Source organism: Mustela erminea, chromosome 7, assembly GCF_009829155.1.
Source record: "Mustela erminea isolate mMusErm1 chromosome 7, mMusErm1.Pri, whole genome shotgun sequence".
Classification (NCBI taxonomy): Eukaryota; Metazoa; Chordata; class Mammalia; order Carnivora; family Mustelidae; genus Mustela; species Mustela erminea.
In genome coordinates this window covers 112273219-112294907 of record NC_045620.1, presented here as the reverse complement: position 1 = coordinate 112294907, position 21689 = coordinate 112273219, and the positions used below count along the sequence as shown (strand labels likewise).

The 21689-nt window shown below is 43.2% G+C and overlaps 1 protein-coding gene across 11 annotated transcripts in view; it reads right to left on the bottom strand.

Annotated features, from left to right (window-relative positions):
- LTBP1 (latent transforming growth factor beta binding protein 1) overlaps positions 1-21689 on the bottom strand; it is a 406687-nt gene that overhangs the window by 237801 nt on the left and 147197 nt on the right. For 6 of the 11 annotated variants that reach the window (XM_032352967.1, XM_032352969.1, XM_032352970.1 and 3 more), the window contains exon 5: positions 2396-2563. The exons of 1 other annotated variant lie outside the window; for it this stretch is intronic. In XM_032352967.1, coding sequence (XP_032208858.1) covers positions 2396-2563 — 168 coding nt within the window. Of the gene's footprint in view, positions 1-2395; positions 2826-2853; positions 2956-21689 lie in introns of those variants that run through there. 4 more of the 11 variants (XM_032352976.1, XM_032352977.1, XM_032352974.1 and 1 more) reach the window with 3 other exon arrangements.

The following is a 21689-nucleotide window of genomic DNA, read 5'->3' as shown; positions in this document are numbered from 1 at the left end:
CATCTTATATACCAGAGGCCAAAGAGAGTAGCTAGCAAGTTATGATGAATTTTTAATCGTCCCCAAGCTGTTCTATTTTCCATATACATATCCTATTTGTCAAAAGATGCAATGTATTGTAAGCAAATACAAAAAGAGAAAAAAAACCAGGAAGTTAGAAAGTCACTTTTTCTCTAAGTAATCCAGCTATATTACACACAGCTAAGTCCACAAAGATACAGGTCTAAAAAATGAATTTCTAAAATTTTCTGTATCTCTGAAGAATCATAATCTGTAAGTTCTACAGAATCACCTTTCTTTAATTAAAAGAAATGTACAGCTTCTCCCTCAAATAATCTAACATTTGCATCTAAATAAAGAGAAGAGGAAAATCACTGAGGACATACATGAAGTATTTCCCAGGGTTACCAACGTGAAACTTTATTCCCGAGCCCTCTCTGTCTCTCTCTTTTAAACTACTCTGCCAATCCTTTTGTGGCAGAAGTTGAGTTCTGGTTTTGAGATTTTTGTGTGTGTCAATAAGTTTGCTCCATTTCATATGGTGACCAGGCTACGTGTATCCTGTTCTCCTGTTCTTAAACATCTACTTAAATGCCAGACAGGAAAGTGTGCGGCATGTTTTAACAAGTAGACTTCCTCTGTTTCTCAAAGGCCTGCAAATATTTAGTTTCAGAATGAATACACTGTAAGCCAAAAAATTACCACCCATCCGATTACTTTGTCATTCCTACTGTAAAGATTTATGGAAAGTACAAGGAGGAGGAGGAGGGAGAGCCGACACCGTTGAGGGAGCTGGGAAACCCATGAGAGCAAGGAAGGCAATCAAGAAAAGTAAAAGTGGGAAAAGTCATTAAGCCCGTAACAACCTCCTGGGAACTGCTTTTTCTCTTCCCCTCATTGTCTACAGCCCTCCAGAAAATAATATTACTTGTAACTCATAAAAAGTCCTAAGATTTTAAAGACAGACTGAATTTCAGAGGTCCCTAAACGTAAGCCGTTTGTTTTATGGATGAGACGAAACCGAGGTCCAGAAACAGTAAGTGTCACACCCTGTGGATTAGGTCGTTAGTGGCAGGACCGAGACCAGAGTCTAGATTCCCGATCCGCGGTTCAACACGCTTCCCATGAGACTCGGCGCTCTGCCCTGAGAAGTGTAATGTACCACTTGGCACCTACCGGCCACATTCTTTTTCAAATATGCCCAAACACCCCTATCGTAGCCAGGAAATTCACAATACCCTTTTAAATAGTATCTATGGGCACATGTTTTTTCCAAGTACAGACTATCTCGAATACTGCTTTGACTTCCGAAGGAGTAGGAGTCACAGTAAAGCAGGAGAATAATCAAAGAGCTAATAAGGACTTCAGGCTGTGCCCTTGTATTTTGTCTTGATGATCATCAGTTTGAAAGAGACATCCTCTCTCCTGGCCCCCCCCAGACACACACACTCAAGACTAAACAGCAATATTCCATAAAAAGACCAGATCTAGCCAGTGTTATTATCTGTCTGACATTTGGGTTATTCTTGTGAGTAGCTCATAATGTAATGTGGGTGTCTGTGATTATTTGAGTACACATGGCAAACCATAATTGGTCAAAAAAATAATAAAAGACATTTTTCCGTGACAAAAATACCGTATTGCGTGACAACATGGCAGTGTGACAGCACTCAGCGGACCACAGTGCTCTCTCCCTTGACGAAGAAGTAAAAACAACACAAAAATTCTTAAAGTAAAAATCTTTCCTTTTAGTAACCTCCACAGTTCACATTTAAATTAGTTATGAGAGATTCAAAGGTCCTGAGTGCTGACAGTAAGCCATTTGCATTTTTCCCTGAATCCCTGTCATATATCAATTTATAATTCAGCCCTCAGATACAGAGCAGCAACGCGGCGCAAGACGCAAGTCCGTACTCCTTCCTACAACTGGAATACAGTTTTTGACAATTCTTTTTAGAACATGACTCTTCATCCAGTAAAAACTTCAACTCCATCACCACTATCCACATCTTGTAACATGAGTCAGATCTAATGCAAACTCTCCTTATGACCGAGCAGATAAAAATCTGAAGCCGATCGGGGCAAGTCGTGTGCGAGGGTCTTCATCTAAAACTGACCCCCTTCTGTCCTATTGCTACCTCCCATCACCGCGGGCTGCATAAGGGCTAGGCAAGAAGGGGCAATGTGCTAGCTGCCACTGCTCTCAGAAGCCAAAAAGCAGGTTAAAAATTATTCCAAAAGTCATTTACAAGAGCTCACGCAAGAAGCACATTCGGACTCCCAGACAGAAACCCATTTGAGCAGAGAGCCGTGGGAGAGGAGGGGGCTGTCTAAAGGCTTCAATCTCATAAACCTCTCCTGAGTAAGGGCAGTCAGGGACCGTGGAGGAACTCACCCACTCGGAAGTTCGTGGCCGTCAGGGTGTCGGCAGCGTGACCATTCTCACTAATGAGAGTGGTGGTGTTCCCCTTCTCACAGCTGTTCTGACAGCTGCCCTTGGTGCAGGTCACTTTACAGATGCTCGGAGTAAAGACCACCTTGATGCGGCCAGTGTGGTTACTCACTAGGAGCGGAGGCAGGGAAAAAAAAAACAACAAACACATCAGCTTAGTATCCATGAACGTGCCTTGGAAGGTTTAAAAAAAAAAGGGGGGGGGGGGAGAAAAAGAGAGGAGAGAGGGAACCGGAGAGCCCACAACCCGACAGGTTTAAGGAAAGAGGGAAGCCTTTAGTGCTCGCTGCTCTGTATCCAGTGGTGTCTCTGAAACAGGAGTAGGAAGCTTAGCAAACAGAACTCTGGGATGCACTCCAAAACCACATTTGAAGTCGAGTCACTGGAGTGGGATTACTAACCACAATGCTGCACTTTATTCACGGGCAGACAAAGAGCAACACGGAGGGCACGACATGAAAGAGCCAACCCTGACAGGCACATGTAATGCAAAGAGGTTGGCCGTGTACCTCACGGTGAATAAACTCTTGTGTCCTCAGCTTGCATACTTTCCCTGTTTCTCCACTTCTTAAGTCACTATTTGCAGCCCGACCCCTGGAAATGTTTTAGGCATGCGGCATGTCTGAAAACATCTGTCTCAAATCTCCTGGCACTCTCAGCTGAAGTGATCAAATCCTGTGAGGCAGCTGTGGGAGCCCATTTCTTTTTCACAACTCTGGGGCATTATTTCTCCATCTTAATTTATGCAACCTGTATTTTGTTGTACTGTAAACGGGGTCCGCCTAAGGGAAAGGGAGGCCAGGTTACGAGGCCCAAGGGCTGCCTCTGCTCAAGGGCCATCCGGCAGACAGTCCACCGCAGGCAGGTATTTCCTGCTGTCTCGTGGCCCTCTCCTCAAAACCAAATGCTGTAACCTGACTGCACAGCAGAGGCAGCAGAGTATCACGAAAAGGGCACTGATCTCAAAGTCAGACTCTGTCTGGCTCATAATCCTGGCGCAGCGGTGGTGTGACTTTGGACATGTCATTTCACCACTTCTATAGAACATGAAAGAATCACAGCTGATATTTTCTAGCTAGTTCTAACTTTCAACGTCTCTATCAACTGTTGCCCTGGGATCTAATCTGGCCCACTGCCTGAATTTATAAATAAAGTTTTATTAGAACACAGCCACATTCCTCCTTTACATGTTCTCTACGGCTGCTTTCGTGCGGCCATAGCAGAGATGCACAGAGAATGTATGAGCTCACCCAGAACTGCCATTCATGGCCAAGTCCCAATCTAGGCTCCATGGCAAAGTGCAGTAAGAAACTCTAGTCTGACTTCTACAGCTGGGATATGACCCCATCCAGGTCCTTCCTCTTTCCAGGTGCCTAAGGCAGAAAGCAAAGATGGCAGCAGAAGCTGGAGACAGATGATTCATCTGTGAGACTAAGGATGGTCGGAAGTAGTGCCTATCTTACTGTCACTGTGTTACTTTAGTGGCCAAAGGGGAGACTAGCTCTGGGTCAGCCTTTCTGTGGCCACCCTCTGCCTACCAGAAGCAATTCTGCCTCTGTATATACTCCTTTGGTCTGACCAAGGTTATATTTTCAGGAAGTCATCTAAGAGGCCTCTATAAGCCCTCAACAAAATAAACTATGGTCAGATCTGAGCTTGAAAACCAAAAACCTTATCAACAACAACAACAACAAAAATTAGAATTTCAAAGCTGGAACTGGGGCTCAAAGGTTGTATGACACAACCTTTATTTAAACATCTCTGGTGACAGGGAGCTTATTACCAACTAAGACAGCACGTTCTAGTTCTAAGCTGTTCCTACCAAGTGCTCTTCCTTCTGGAGCTCAAGTATGGCAGTTGTGTCCATTCATCCTGACCTCACTCCCCATGGCCTCCCAATCTAACAATTGGAGCTCATGCTCCACATGAGCGCCCTCCAACTACTCAAAGAGAGCTACCAAGTAAGCAAAGAAAGCTCAAGTTAGCAGGATCTTGAACAGATCAGCTTGGGTTGGCCCACTCACTTAACACAAGAAAACGATTCTTCCTGAAGAAAAAGAGCCTCAGTTCTTTTCAAATGTTTTTCCAAGATGATTTCCCATTCCCATTCAGCGGTTCTAACACAAGAGATCAGGACACCTAGTGTGAAGTGGGGAGATAGTCTAGGGGCCTGACCAGATCTTCCAGCACCTTACAAAATGGCATCTGGAAACTTTTTTTTCCTATAATGAACCAAACAGTAAATATTTCAAGGTTGTAGGCCTGATGGACTCTGTTGGCAACTATTTAACTCTGTTGTGGCAGCAGGAAAGCCAACTGTCAAAAACATTATGTAAATGCATGGTGGTGGCTGTGTTCCAATAAAACTTTATTTAAAGAAACAATTTGTGAACCACTGTTTTGAATGCTTATACAGTATTTAAAATTTTTGAGTGTACCCAGAACTTTAAAGAACTACAACAGAATGTTAATTCCACAATCAGGAAAAAATTCATGCAGCTCAACATATTTTTTTTTTACAGTAGCACACACACTCACACACATGCACACACAGCCCAGCACATACTCAAAACTGCCAGACCATGCTTACAAATATCTTGAGAAAACTTTGTGTATCTAAGTGTGTGGAGCCCATTTAAAAAAAAAAAGAGAGAGAGAGAGAGACAATATCGTCCCACTTCAAAAGAATATAAACTTCTATTTTTTCTGGCTCTTGGTACAATAATGAAATTAGAAATGGTGTGCCAACTATTCTGTCTTCTCTGGCATTAACTCGTGGCACCAGCAGCTGCCATGCAGATGCTCAGACCGTCACCTAAATTATGCTCACTTAGGCGAAGAGAGACATCCAAAGAAAGCAAGCACTTAATCATTATTCCCGTCTCACCTCTCGGCTACAGTAGTCACTTTATAGACACTTGAGATTCTCCGGGCCTATTGTTTTTAAAAAACTTGTTCTATTTCTTTGCCAAAAAAATATTTTTTTTTTTAAAGATTTTATTTATTTATTTGACAGAGAACACAAGTAGGCAGAGAGGCAGGCAGAGAGAGAGGAGGAAGCAGGCTCCCTGCTGAGCAGAGAGCCCGATGCGGGACTCGATCCCAGGACCCTGAGATCATGACCTGAGCCGAAGGCAGCGGCTTAACCCACTGAGCCACCCAGGCGCCCCGCCAAAAAAATATTTTTTGGCCTGGAATCATTTGGATTTTCAAATGGCGGAGACAGTTTCATATGACTTAATTCTGATTTTTACAATGTTCACATCGTCTTGAAAGAAGACACATTTCATTTCATATTTTCCCTTTGTGTTTTACTAACTTTCTGCTATAAAGTAGTCTCCTACTAAAGCGACACGTAATCTCAGCAGGTCCTCTTGTCTTCACAAAGCACTGATTTCTTCATTATAATTAGCTTTCGTTTTCCACATCAATCTCACAATCAGTATTGAAAAACTCGCAACTTCTTTTGACATTAGATGGCCATTTGTAGTTCTCACAGGATCTCCAAAAATATTAAATGGGTTAGAAAATACACTCTCCTATCCCCTTGTAAAATCATTTCTATGTTTCTACTAGGGTATCATGTAGAGTTTGATTTTCAAAGTACCCAAGAGTAAGGTAAACTGCTCTGAGTTTCGAATTCCTCACACGTGACAAGCTCAAGACAATACCGCTCGTCTGTTAAGAGTTTACATGGAATTCACCAACAGTGGCAGTGAACTTTCCTCTAGAGACTCCTTGGTCTGTAATCTTCCTCAAATGCTTGGAGTAAACTAAACTCAAGAATTCCACATGCCTATATACATGTATGCATCAAGTGTAGAATACATGAAGTGACCCCAAGAAGACTGTCGAACCCCATGGAGACCATGGATTTGCCGGATGCTGGCAGCCATTCTGGTCTAAGGCCTTGTTTCACCAGAGAGGAGAATGAAGCCCATGGTGAAATCAGTGGTCAAAGACCGTCCCTGGAGCGCTAATAGCTGATTAAGAATTACAAAACTGGGGGAGAGCCTGGGTGGCTCAGTCAGTTAAGCATCTGCCTTCGGCTCAGGTCATGATCTCTGCTCAGCAGGGAACCTGCTTCTCCCTCTGCCTCTCCCCCCTCACTCCCATCCTGGCTTGTGCTCTCTCTCTCACTCACTCTTCCTCTCTCTCAAATAAATAAATAAAATCTTAAAAAAGAAAAGCATTACACGGGGCGCCTGGGTGGCTCAGTGGGTTAAGCCACTGCCTTCAGCTCTGGTCATGATCTCGGGGTCCTGGGATCGAGTCCCGCATCGGGCTCTCTGCTCGGCAGGGAGCCTGCTTCCTCCTCTCTCTCTCTCTGCCTGCCTCTCTGCCTACTTGTGATCTCTCTCTGTCAAATAAATAAATAAAATCTTAAAAAAAAAAAAAAAAAGGAAAGAAAAGCATTACAAATCTGGAAAGCAAAAGTCAGGCCAGTCAGGTCTTAACAGGGAAAACTCTTGCCAGAGCCTTCATGCTTGGTCCCTCTGATGAAAAAAATGTAATTTTTAGATCCCCACAGGTAAATAAGCCCCAGAAATCTTAAGCAAGTGCTTTCAAACCTGGCATTTTAGAGGCCTTGGCTAGAAACATAGATTGCCTGGAGCCATGTAGCACCTCCATCGGGCCTCCTAGTCAGTCAGTCAGTCAAGATACTCAGGAGTCAACATCCTGTCTGCAGGTCCTGCCAGACCCTGCACAAAGTTAAACCTCCAAGAAGAGGCACTGGCACATGGTTTAAAACAAACCACAGACATTCAGAGCATATGGTGAACGGGATGGAAGTGAAGCCGATATCCTCCCAACAGGAAAAGCTTTCACTTCTGCTTCCCGATCACTAATGATGGAGAAAAACTCAAAAATGTGAAAATTGTTCTTGAAAAACAGACTTCAGTCTAGAAAAGTGCCCAGCTGCCATCTTTCCATCATTGGCCTAGGATGGGACCAAAAGCAAAGGCAGCCAAAGAAATAAACAGAGCAAATTCAAGACTCACGTCAGATGTCATGCACACAGTCTCCTCCACATCCACACAGAAGGCTGTGACAGCCCATCAGCCTTCATCCAACTGGAACGACAGGGACCAAGGTGCACAGGAAGTGTCCTCGGCAAAGGAGAAGCACCCCCTCTGTGGTTAAAAGCCGTCAACCTGCCCATTAACGGAGGCTGCTTAAAGAGACTTCGGAGCTCAATCAATACACAGGTCCCATGTGAGAAAAGGAGCTAAGAGCTCACTCTTCTGCTGCAGACCATTGCTTGCCCGAAGGCCAAGAATTCTTTGAAGGACAAATCATCAAAGTATTAAGTATTAAATAATGCTTAGAATAACAGGAGTTCATTGTTCTGCTCTCCAGGCTTGCTTAGCTCCTCATGGACTATTAAAATAATTGCCACAGAATACTGTGTTCTTCGAGAAAGGTGCTATGCAAACAAACTAGCATCTGATCTATTACTTCATCGGGTGGCTGTAGTCCTGGAACAGATTTCTAGTTGTCACAGGAGCACCTCCTCAGATGAGACTCTAGGACTTATAATCCAGGACCATCTCTTGAGGTTTTTTCGGGTAGATGTGACTAAATGAAGAAGTAGAGGAAGAACTACATGTTACCCAGTTGATATGATACACTTTAAAAGAAAGACCATGTGAGTTTCCTCTGCCCCCTCAATTCTCCATTAATATCCACTCAAGGCAACTAGGTCAATTACTTATCTCTCTCACATCTCCATACAAGATTTCCTTTCCCTTTTATACTTTTAAGGAGATGAACTCTTCATCTTCACCATTCTGTGGATCCATTAAATCATTTAATGTAAGAATAAGTTTCTGGATATATTCTGAGTTCCTTATAGAATTGGCTACCATGCATCAAGAAAATAGGCATCAACAGTACACCATGTTTGAAAACGTAAATACAGTCCTCAAAATAGCCACTTGGGCAGAAATGCAGCAGCGACCTAGTCACACACTGTCTTGTATGAACTCACTCCCTGATTCACTAAGAAAATAAAAGCTCTAAAGACCCAGGCCTACCAACTTACCTGGATCTGTACCTGTCCTGCCTTCTGCCTGATGAAGGGTGGGGCTCTAGCTGAAGCCAGCTTCTCCCTATTGTCCCCTCCCCAGCTAAAGTAATGGATCCCTCCCTCTCTTACAGACTCAAAGACTTGCTCTCTTCTCATCTGTGTTCGCATGCAAACACGTTGCACTCTTGCCCAAATATCAAGAATAGCACTTCCTATTGTCTCCATTCCTCTCTAGTGCAAGTGATGCTCGATTTCTCTGCTCTCCTTACAGCAGAGCTCTTCAAAAGACTGCTCTATTGACTGTAGAACTGCCAGAACTGCCCTTGTGAAGGTCACCAGGGTCTCCCATTGCCAAATTCAATGGCAAATTCTCTGAGTCCTTCTTTCTCCAACTTTCAGCCTCTCTGACACACAAGGACACAGCTTCACAATAAACTTTCTCTGCCAGTCTCCTAAGTCACTCTACTCTTTCATGCTTCTCTCCTACCCTGCTGGCCAGTGCTCCTCATGACCCTCCTGGGCGACAGCTCCAGAGCTCAGTCTCTGTGGCCTTCTCTTTTCTAAAAAGACTTCCTAGATGAGATCATCCTGTTCTAGCTCATGGATTTAAATAGTATCTATGAATTTATATATAGAAAATGTAAAACTCTAGCCTGGACCATCTCTACCTTATATGTGTGTACAACCAAGCAACCAATGATCCAACCATTGATGGGTCTTTCCTAAGTAAGTATCTAACACCTAACAGACACCCCAAACAACATGTATTCAGAATTAAGCTTTGATTCCTTCCTGTACCCACACGCAAATTTGCTCTTCTTCAAGTCTTCCTCCATCTCAGAAAATGGCAACTTCTTGATTGGTGTCCATCTGAGACTCAAAACAATAGCAAATCCTGTTAACTGTCTTTCTAGAAGGTAACACCTTCTTACTACTTCCATGACGAACACTTTGGTGCAATCCATCGTCATCTTTGGTCTGGATTATGTCAACAGTCTCCTAAACCAGACTCCCTGCTTTTACCTTTGCCCTCGTCCAATTTACCCTCCTCGCAGCACTCAGGCTATCTGTTCTAATTTGTCTGTGACATTGTAGGGCTCCTCTTTTCCGGGACTTCCCTTCTCTATCAGATCACAAGCCAAAGATCTCACAATGGCCAACAGGGGCGTCCACAGACGCAACATCTGACCTCATCTCCCACAGCCTTCCTCAACCCATTCACTCTGGCTCCCTTGTTAGGATGGGTGTGCTTCCGTCCCAGGCCCTTGCACCTGCCACTCCCTCCACCTAGAATGTTCTCTCTCTGCCATACACGGTTTCCTCCCTCACTTCCTTCAAGACTTCTCCAGAATGTCAATTCATCAAGAGGCCTTTCCTAACGACCTTCATAAAACTGCAACAGCCCCACACATCACTTATCCACCATACCTTGCCCTACATTTCCTATTTACTATAAACATACTTTATATATGTCATTGATTATCATCCTGAGAAGGCAAACTCCATGATAGCAGGAATACATCTGGTCACTATTATATGCCCAACATGTTTTCTCATAGTAAGTGCTCAAGAACAATAAGTGAATGAACAAACTTCACTAAAAGAAATTAAATAAATAGTATTTATCTATGGGTTAAGTGCCAGTAGTGCTAAAATAGTAAAGAATACTCCTATTAAGCCGTTAGCCCTAAAACATACTTGCTGTATGCTGTATTTGTCAAAGAGAAATGTTTTAGCCATAAAAGTTTCAAATCAAGCGAAAACACAGTTGTTATTCAGGAAACCCTGCAGTCATTACAAAACACAGTTTTCCCAAAAATCATTAAAACATTACCCAAAAATGGCCAATGACATAAAAAAGTGAAAATTTTCATTTAAACATGCCAATGAGAGAATAGCTGAATAAACAGGAAACAGAAATTTCTCACTTTTTCAAAAGAAAAACAATGATTTGCTCCCAAAGTTTCACAACATATTATGCAGAAATCAAACTGACACATGATAGAAACCTCCTTTAATTCTGTCAGTAAGAGTTATGATGATGTGTAAGGAGTTTTAAAACCCATTTTTTATTTACTAAGTATCCATCCCCTTTGTCAAAGAACTAGGAAATTGAAAACATCTCTACTGAGATTCCGTGAGCCTATTATGAATTGCCACTGGACCATAAAACCCACCCATAAGCTACCCATGTTGGGAGGTAGCTGGGGGCTCAGTCAGTTAAGCATCAGACTCTTGGTTCTGCTCAGGTCATGATCTCAGGGTCATGAGATCAAGTCTCATGTCAGGGCTCAGCACCAAGTCTGCATGAGATGCTCTTTCTCTCCTTCCCCGTCTGTCCCTCCCCCGCTCACGCACCTGCGCGTACACTCTCTCTTAAAAACAAACAAATAAATAAAATCTTATAAAATACATGTTGGTTCCCAGCACAGGGAGACTGGTCAAGAGATTAGCCAGAGATTCACCAATGAAGACGGTAGATTTCATCCCAAATTTCCACATATTTCAGGAGTCAGGTGTAATTTCCTATTCACTCAGTCTTTGTTTTACCTTGACTCAAGGCATAAAATCTTAGATTGTCACCTATTACCTGCCACATTTTCTCAGCCTTCAATCTTGCCCTGCCAACCAGACCCTACCACCCCAGGAGGAGTCTAAGCCACACACCTTGAGACCATAGATTTTGAACAAAATCAAGTATGTTTGAAGGTGTAATAGATTTTACAATCAGAAAACTTAACTTTTCCCCAACAAGTTGCTCACCTAGCAGGATCTGGTCCAGTGTTTGCAGAAAGAAATATAGTCAGTACAAAAAGTGGAAAACTAGCAAAACAAACCGATGGCTTTTTGGCATTTTCATATTCTGACTTTTTGTAAAATACTTTCTTTAACATCTCCTGAAGGGATTCAACTGTCCAGGCATATCTCAGCTGACAGACAAGAACACCCTGGAAAGTTCAGGACAGGCTCTGGACTGTAGTCCAGGGAAAGAGAGGACAACACTCTAAGGCACTTCAGCCCTGGCGTCCTGTAACTGCACCAGGCTCTTTCACAGGGGTTCCTTGGATGTAATTTTTAAAACTCTCCTGTCTAGAACATATCTGGAAATCTCTACTCCTAGTCTTGAATACCAGAGAACCTACTGTTCCCAATAGGTCCAGAAGCAGTGGTGGCATTTGAAATGCTGTGATAGATCCCCTCAGTCAGGTCAGCATCCAACTCTTGGTTTCAACTCAGGTCATGATCTCATGAGTCGTGAGACCAAGCCCCACGTAGGGGCTCCCCACTCAGCAGGGAGATTGTAGATTATCTCCCTCTGCCCCTCTCCCCACTCATGCTCTTACACTCTTTCTCTCAAATAAGTAAATCTTCAAAAAAAAAAAAGAGAGAGAGAGAGAGAGAGGGAGAGAGGAAACACCCCCACGGTGACAGGACTTAACTCAGTAGATAATAGAAAACAGAGCAAAGAACAAAGAGGGACAATAGGGACTCACTGCACCCATGTTCTCAACTCTGAAGTGAGAATGCAATCCACTATCTGGACTTAGAATCCTGACAATTATGGGAAACATACTTGGGGAAGGTTGAATGAGTTCGTCCAGGGAGCTAGGTTTTTTTTGGGGGGGGGGGTTGTTTGTTTGTCTTCTTTCTTGGCATCAACATTCAAGATGCTACTCCCTCTGAGAGTCTCCCAAGGGAGAAATACCATTTAAAAGATGCATTTTTCGGGGTACCTGGGTGGCTCAGTGGGTTAAAGCCTCTGCCTTTGGCTCAGGTCATGATCCCAGGGCCCTGGGATAGAGCCCCGCTTTGGGCTCTCTGCTCAGCAGGGAGCCTGCTTCCCCCTCTCTCTTTCTGCCTGCCACTCTGCCTATTTGTGATCTCTGTCTGTCAAATAAATAAATAAAATCTTAAAAAAATAAATAAAAGATGCATTTTTCATGTGAAAATCTCTACCTCCCTTAAAAAGCCCACACTGGTCTTCGCAGCAACACACCTAGAGATCTCACAAACAGCCCTGGGAAGCCAGGCTTCCTACAACCAGATAAGAGAGGACTTCGTGGCTGTCCCTGAACCCAGAGAACAAGGTGCAGAGCAATGAATACTTAGGTGTCTTCTAGTTCTAGTCCTCACACAATTCTGGCTAGTTTGCACAGTCTCCTTACAGAAAGCATGGGTTAGATATGCTTCACATGATTTGAATTTTCTGTGCCTTAATTTTGGAACAGAATTTGGTTTTATTTATCCTCACATTTGTTGTTTTTCCAAAGAGAAGTAAATGGAGGCATTTGTTATCAGTCTATCACTCATCATTTCCATAAATAACATCTGTTTGTTTGCCTGTGGAGAAGCAAGTCTGACTCAAAGGCAGAAAATCTATTGGGCTATTTGTTTACCAAGGAACAGATTTCTTGACTATCACAGGCTTGATTAAGTGGGGGCCACTTTTCCTGAGGGTCCCAGATTATATCTACCATATGCTTTGAGAATTAGGATTCCACAGAATTTACAGACTGGTTATGAGAAATATTTTTGACAAATACTTCTGACAACATCAGACTCCTTAAAAGAAAGTTGAGATCCTTTCCCATCGGACAGAATCTGGCCTCACAACCTGAAGCATTCCACTCAGAGCCTGGGCATTAGCTGAACCCAACTGCCTCACGGTCCTCGCTAATAGGCCTACTTCCTTCACGTGCACTTTTCTCCCCCTAGAAAACCACCTTTCGCCCTCTGGAACCAACCCACTTACCCCCTCCCTATACAATGTTCAGCAACCTAGGCATGCCAGTTTGGACAATGCAGCTCTCATTTTCCCCTGGCTTTTAGCACGTAAGTCTATTGATGTCGATTTTCCTGCTTTATCAATCTTCCTTTGGCCTCAGTCAAGCCCAAGAAAGCAGTTTGTATTCTTATCCTCCTCTATTTGTAACAAATAACCCACCTGGTGGTTTTCCTTCTTTGGGAACAACAGAAAATTATGTGGTTGGAGGGGAGTGCCATAGGAAAGAACGCAGGGGTAGGAAATGAGAAGAAGTGAATCGAAGGTATTATGAGCCCAGGAGAGGAATGCACAGGCATTCAACTGTCTCCTGCAAGGGCAAAGAAGCAACTTTTACTCTAACTAGTAACAAAACAAGTCACAAAACTTGAAAGGAGCTGAAAGCAATCAGGGCGCCATGGCCTTCGTAAGGGGGCATGGAAACTTTTCTCCTTCACTACAGGCAGACACAAAGAAGAAAATGAACTATCATACTTTACAAAATTTAAATTCTACCTAAAGAAAGAAACAACTCAAAAGATAGGGCAGAGAGCCTGGAGACCAAAACTTCCTGTGTCCTGTTGAGAACGAGCTGGCCTGGCCAGAAGCAGATACCTTGCTGTGCCTCTCAGGAATTCCAATCTGGCCACAGAGTCAATAAAAGTCCAGAGCAAAGAGATACTATAATGTGAATGCATTTTATTTTAAGAAGCCCCAAGGAAGGTGAAGATATGAACACTTTTGTAACTACCCCAACAACTTCTAGGTATGATGCATTCGGTTGAAAGAAAAAAATCTGTCAGGCAATTGGTTCGTTATATAGAAGAAAAATAACATCTTTGAATCTCTGAATTTAGCATTCTAGTATCAGAGATAACCAAGCTTGCAGAATACGGATTCTGTCATTCACTTTTTGTTTTCTTCCCTACAGCACAAACTTCTCTCTGGCTCAGTTTTTAAATGAATCCATCAAATGGCCCCAAATATTCTCTCCAAGGGATTACTGCCAAATTCAATAGAACTCATCATTAGAAAACATTTCAGCCTAAATATCCCTTCTCTCAAAGTCATATTCTATCTAGCTTTTATTTATCCTGTGATAAATAAAATTGAAAAATGATTGGTTGCCAATAAAAAATGAATTACTGATGTGTCATCACACACTGTAAATTTTCCAGCTTTTAGTTAATTCTTTTTAGGTTACTCATTCTCAACTTCCTCTCCCATCAAGATAGTGCCTCTCCTGTTGAACACTGTGATGGTTTTCAAATCTCTCCACTCTCCACAAATTCTTCTGAAATCTAATTCCGCTCCCCTTGAGCATGAGCTGGTCTTAGCAACTCATGTCTAAAGAACAGAATAAAAGAGAAGCGATGGTTTCAACTTCAGAGGCTCCGTCACAGAAAGCACTGCAGCTTCTGTCTTGGGCTCTCTCTCTCCAATCACTCTCTCTGGGGGGAAGCCAGCTCCCATGCCATGGGAATACTTAAGGGGCCCACAGAGAGGCTCACATGGCAGAGAACCAAAGCCTCCTGCCAGATGCCATCTGACTGAGCCACCCCGCAAGCGAATCTTTCAGATGATGGCGCCCCTACTGATACCCTGATCGCAGTTTCATGACAGAATCTGAGCCAAAACCAATCAGCTAAGAATTTCTGAATTTCTGAGGCATAGAACGTGTAAGATAATGTTTGTTACTTTAAACCACTAAGGTTTGGGTTAATTTGTCACTCATTAAAAGTATAAACACATAAACACACTTGGCTGTTTTTCTTTTTCCCTAGATTCTGAAAAGAAAGAAGCTGAATGTATGGACCTTTCTACAGGTACAGGGCACTGTCTGCATGACGGACGGACTCATGAAGCCTGTACCAATTTCCTAACTGAACGACGGAGCTCACATGAACACCACAATCATTTAAATGATACTCATCCCTTCCCAGACTAGGAAACTACAGAGATGCTCATCAGAAACCTGACCAAGGGGGCACCTGGGTGGCTCAGTGGGTTAAAGCCTCTGCCTTCAGCTCGGGTCATGATCCCAGAGTCCTGGGATCAAGGCCCATATCGGGCTCTCTGCTCAGCGGGGAGCCTGCTTCCTCCTCCTCCTCTCTCTCTGCCTGCCTCTCTGCCTACTTGTGATCTGTCAAATAAATAAATAAATAAATCTTTAAAAAATAGAAAAAAAAGAAACCTGACCAAGGTCGTTTTATTAGGAAACGGTAGAGCTGGCATTTCAGCACAAGCCTTCACTCTCTCCTCACTACCCAATGCCTCTCCTACACTTCCAATGAGCGCACACTCTGAAAACTTCAGGATACCAAGCACCTGGGAAGGTTGTAGCAAGGGAGGGAAACAAACAGACTGAGCACATATTATGTGCTTGGCAGTACACTGGGTTTCATATCCCTTACCTCATTTCATTCTTACAACAAACCAATGGAATTAGTGCTAAGATTTTTCTTTGACAGAGAAACGAAGATTCCGAGGTTTGATGGAATAGAATACAGTGAAACAAGTCACAGGCTCCAACCGCCAAGATCTTGCAAACTAGAGTAAGAAAAAAAGACATACGGAATAATGCTACCTGACCCATCCGCCACACAAGGCCATGGCAGGGGCCATATGAAATAATCTGTATGGGTATAATTCATGAACTGTTAAACACTGGGCAAAACCAAGAGGATATCGTTGCATGCGGCCAGCTCTTAGTGGAGCAACTGTGGGGGAAAGCTCAACCTAGGGGTGACATTTACCCCATGATATATTACATAGCAAAACCCACAAGCGCTTCTAAATATGGAAAATTTCATCTCAAGGTGTTTGTTTTACAGTCCTAATTATTATTTAAGACTCTAGAATAAAGGAAAGTTCCACTGTAGACTTTGATTCCTTCCTAATTTCCAGACAAGATCTGATGGCTTGACTTGGTCTGAAAAGTATCCAAATGGATTTCAATGAATAATAGAAACCCATTGATTAGAATGGCTTATTTTCCATTTGAGTAATTAAGTTCAATAATTCTTACCAGAAACTCTATGTTTAGATCATTTTCAAGTGAAACTGTCATGAAAGCCCTACATATAACAATAAAGCTGACAGATTTTTTTTAAATGTCATCAAAGTTGGCTTTGCATTCACTTAAAAATAATACGCAAAGAGCTAAAGTAGCACCCTTTTTTCCCCACCGTTATTACAGAAGTATTGTTGAAACACGATGTTACATTCCCTTCAGGTATACAACACAGTTTTTCATAATGCTGTACTCAACTGCAGCCACCATCTGGCACTGGGTCACACAGAGCAGCTCTCTTCCCAAGGAATAAGACTGGTTTGGGCAATTTTTTTTTAAAGATTTATTTATTTAAGTGAAAGAGAGAGAGTGAACAGGGAGAAGGGCAGAGGGAGAGGGTGACCAGCAGATTCCCCGCTTGATGGGGAATCAGATGCGGGACGTGATCCCACGACCCTGAGATCATGACCTGAGCTGAAATCAAGAGTCAGATGCTTAACCAACTGAGCCACCCAGGCACCCCAGGTTTTGGCAATTCTTAACTCATACCAGTTTTGGTTCCTAACGAACTTACATGAATATACAGGTAGGGTAAATTTTAAATAGTCAATATACTAATATTATAATGTAACACCCTGACTTAATGTGTATCAGGCTCTCAGCACAGTGGCTGGTGTGCACTGAGTACCCCACAGATGAGGGAAGAGGAAGATGGGACCTACATAGTGCCATTGGTGGGAACAAATGAGCTTATGTCCAAATTTCCTAATTACCTGGCATTCAGAGACAAGAATATAATTTCCAATACCTTCAGCAGGTTTTTAGAAATACATATTATATGGTCTTGAGGTATATTAAGGTGTGGTTTGGAAACTGGGATCTCTGACAAGAAACATCATGAATCACTTTCTCCACTCAGAGTCTTTTTAAAACTTTAAAAAAGAGGCATCTAATTTTGCTCTATTTCCATGTTCAAGACCTGGCAGAGTCTCCCTGACAGGTATTTGCACACATAGCCCACTGTGGTGGCCTGAAAACCCAAAACCAGAGAAAGATGCACAGGAGGCATGATGGGATTTCAGGGTCTTACTACAAAGACTCCTGTCCGTACTCACTCATGAACAGAAGCTGGACATTCTCCATTCCATGTGAGCAAGAATCCGAGAGCTGAAAACACTTCTTTAACAATCCAAATTGGGGAGAGTGGGGCACCTGGGTGGCTCGGTAGAGTAAGCCTCTGCCTTCGGCTCAGGTCATGGTCTCAGAGTCCTGGGATCAAGCCCTACAACGGGCTCTCTGCTCAGCAGGGAGCCTGCTTCCCCCCACCCTCTCTCTCTCTGCCTGCCTCTCTGCCTACTTGTGACCTCTCTCTCTGTCAAATAAATAAATAAAATCTTAAAAAAAAAATCCAAATGGGTACTGATATATAAATTAGTTAACACCGCAGGCCCTATGAAACCCCAGGCCAGGCAGGGCATCTACCAACACCCCAAGCTTTCTCGGGAGTAATAGGATAAAGACCAGACTAAAGGAGGGAAGAAGAGTAACGCAGCTGGACTACCCTTCTCTAAAAGACAGTCTTTGGTGCTCTGAGACATGAAGACATGCAGTTGTTGAGGGGAAGGGTTCAAACAGAATGTGTGCTCGCTGGGTTCTCTGCCTACAACACTCTGGGGGGTGCTCTGCACACACTCGCAAGTGATGGGGCTGAAAAGTAGAGCTGTGTGTAGCAAAACGGGAGATGCAGGTTTCAAGACAACCCAGAACAGCCAGCCACACAGGCCAGACTCTGTGGAGACCAGAATATACTTCCATAACTGGGAAGACATTAAGAATCGGTATTATGGAGGGCACGTATGGGGTGTGATACATAAACAATGAATGCTGCAACACTGAAAAGAAATAAAATAAAATGGAAAAAAAAAATCTGTAGTACTTTCAGCAACCCATTATATGTTGCCCTATATCCAGAAAATGCCCTTCAGAAAATGCCATTGGACTTCATTCTTGGACCCAACATTGACATGATACAAAGCTTCTCCCGGCTGTTTCTGCTTCTACTTGGTATTCTACTTCTGCTCCAATTGCTTACTGTTCAACCCTAACTTACAAATTTCTTGAAAGGTTCTGATTAATCTTACTTCATCAGTATCATCCCTCTAAGGGAACGTTCTTCTGTCAGGCCACCTTAGAGCAGCTGGCCAGCTCAGGGTGGTTTTCTTGGGTCGAGTGCCTATCCATCTTCTGCTCCACTGTGGCGAGAAGCTGAGGTCACCCAGACCTCATACATTTTTACCTAAATGTATCCTAGCTGATTAGAAAAGTATCATCTGCTCTCAGAGCAACAACTGCCCAGACTGTCTTAAAAAGTCAATCTTGTGCCTTGCTAAGGTAATCTAAGAAAAGCAGAAGTCAAAGGAACTGGCAGGCCAGCGGACTGGATCCATGGGGTTTTCGCGGTACAAGGAAGAGGGGAACCAGACAACCTAAAGCTCAGATCTGCCATACTTGCTCCATTAGTAAGAGCAAGTCACACAGCCACGCTCCAAGTCAATGGGGCAGGAAAACCCACTATCCCTGCAAGGACGCCTCGGCAAGGAGGAGGTGGAAAGAAAGAATTAAATGGAATAAGATCTACATTTTTATTCTTTATTCTGGGCTAAAAAAAATCTGTCGTGGATAAAGGCTAAATAGGTCAGGAAAATGTTAACAAAATGTATGTGCGTCTCTCCTTGTAAAAACAAACCAAAGCCCACTTAACATCGGGCTTTATCTTTGTTGAGTATCTACAGTTACAAACACAAAGAAAAAGACCTTCGGACCCGATAGCATCTACCCAACTGTATCACCAAAGGCGGCATAATATTTCTGAAGGATGAGTAAAGGGGGAAAAAAAAATATCAAAAGGTTTTGCTCGGGGAGTGTTATTCTGGACCCCTCTAAAGGGAAGCAGAGCTCTGTGGGCATGGAAACTGAACATGTGGGCGGAAGAGCTCGGCTTTCGGCCGGATCTGAGGCAGGCAGTGGCCATCGGGAGATGCACCTGTAGCCATTAAGTGGCCTGCAGTAAAACAAGCAGCACAGCTGCGGCTCCCGGCATCCTTAGCAGCGAGCACTGGATCCCACGCAAGCCGCCCGGGGGGCCACCTACCAGAGGGAGCCACAACCACCGCCCTCCCCCCTGCTGTCCAGATTCTTGTTCTTCCCCGAAGCTTTCTAGGTCTGTTCCTAGGTTACAGGGGTTTTGAAATAACTGTGATGTTTTTCACAAGAGCAACCACGGCCAGTTTAAAGTTTTCATTTAGTTAAAATGCTGGGACCTTGGGAAGAGCGAACGTGGGAAGCGCTGTGAGGGCTACATGAAATTTTTTTTTTTTTTTTTTTAACAGATCCTGGTGAGATGGATAGTGTAGGCAGCTTCAGAAAAATAACTCTTGAAATAACACACGTTTATGTCTGTGATTGAACATGCATGTGTATAGATGCATATACATGCATCACACATACACATTTCGTGGTTTAATGTTTTCCTGTCAGAAGAGGTACTCAAATACAATCCTACTGCAATTACCTCTTAGGGAAGAAAGGTTTCCCTCCCATCGCAACCGTGTGTGAATTTGTACTTCCTCTGTACGGGAACACAACTTGGGCAACTGGGTTTCAGTAAAGGCACATTTCAATTTCATGAAGGGCTAATACTAATACCAAAAAAAAAATCATGCAGAACTAAAATTGTAGAAAATTACAACACAAACTCTCAAAGGTCATAAAATGCAAGGGAGGTAGGAAGGGCTTTACCTCAGAGTGGGGAAGACAGACTCGCCACAAGGCAGTAATTTTCAATGCTAAGAGGACCCCTCTTTAAAGGGACTAACCTGAGTAAAAACACATTTTATTTCAATTCCCTTTGGAATATCTCCTTAGCATTATTTTTGTACAGTCTCATTTCTGTTGAATCAAAACTATCACTGCAACTTTAACAATGATTATTCCCTAGAAACTATTTTCTTATTCAGAATTAAAATCAAAGTAAAGCCCTCTGTCTCTGGCAGAGAAATCCAAAGGCTGAGTAAAGCATCTCTTCTTTTTCAAACACGGATTTTCTCCTCCCAAAATGCTGTTCTGCACTTTCCAGGCAACCTGTAAATTCACTCATGGCATTTTCCCCCACCATTATCACGGTTTGATCACAGAATATTCTGGAACCATATAGAATCTATTTCTCAATATCTTGAACTTGGTCCCAATATCCAGAAATATCCTTGGATTACTTTGTTTATTTATTATGAAATCTTGGACCCTTGGGATTGAAACCTCCTTCTCTGGCATGAAAGGCTTCCCATTGGAGAATTTAGATTACATAACCCTTCACTGTATGCTTTCCTCCACTGTTGTTTTTAATATTGTTGGAAAAGCTTCCTGGAAGTGTTTCGACCACTATGTCGACCATTGCCCAGCAATCTTCTACTGTGTGTAAGCAATCAACAGGCAAAGAGAACGTTAATGTTCACCGACCTTCCTGGACTGGGATGTGATCAGACAACTCCTGGATAAAACATACCACCTGCCCTCACCACCCCCAAATGAGGCACAGTGGCCATGGCAAGACGGCACATGAATCCTTCCCTACAGCAGGAAAGGACTCAGTGGAATATAGATTTTTAAGGACATCAGCTCAGCAAAACCCTGATCCTTCACCCGTATTCACTGGAATGTTTTCTCGACAACAGTTTGTACCAAGGAATGCTGTTGCTTTGGCATCTAGGCATTTAAGCCAACAAGAGGTGATACTCTTCTAGTCATCTACAGTGCTAACAGCCACACTGACATACAGCTGGAAACTGGCTCAAGGTTCCTTATTCCCACACAAAGTGTGGTGTGGGTGACCGAACAGACCAATCAAGGACTTGATTTCATAAGGCAAAAAGCATGGAGATTTCATAAGGACTTGATTTCATAAGGCAATCAAGGACTTGATTTCATAAGGCAAAAAGCATGGAGATTTACCCTAATCCCTTCTTTAAAGCAGTCTTTTTTCACACCTAGTATTTTAAATGCTAAATTGTTTGTTAATTTTCATCAGCTCCTTGGAAGATCTAGCTCCTGGCTGGTTCCCACTTCCACTGCCACTCGTACCCAATCCCCAAGACATTTATTTGCACGTGACCCACCAAAGGTGTTCTCCATGCAGGGAGGGCTATCAGGGCAGCAGAACGTGCACCTATGGAATTCTCCTTCCCTCGAAGTGCACACTCTGTCTATGGGTAGAACTTTGCCCCAGTGGGTCTCTCACCAATCAGTGACTGTCAGTGAGGGCATCACAGACATGGGGAGTTGCCAACACATGCAATATCTCCTTCTACTCTTTCCTTTCTCTCTTCACACTGATATCCTAAAGTGAGGCTTGGGTGGTTCTCAGGACCACTCCTCT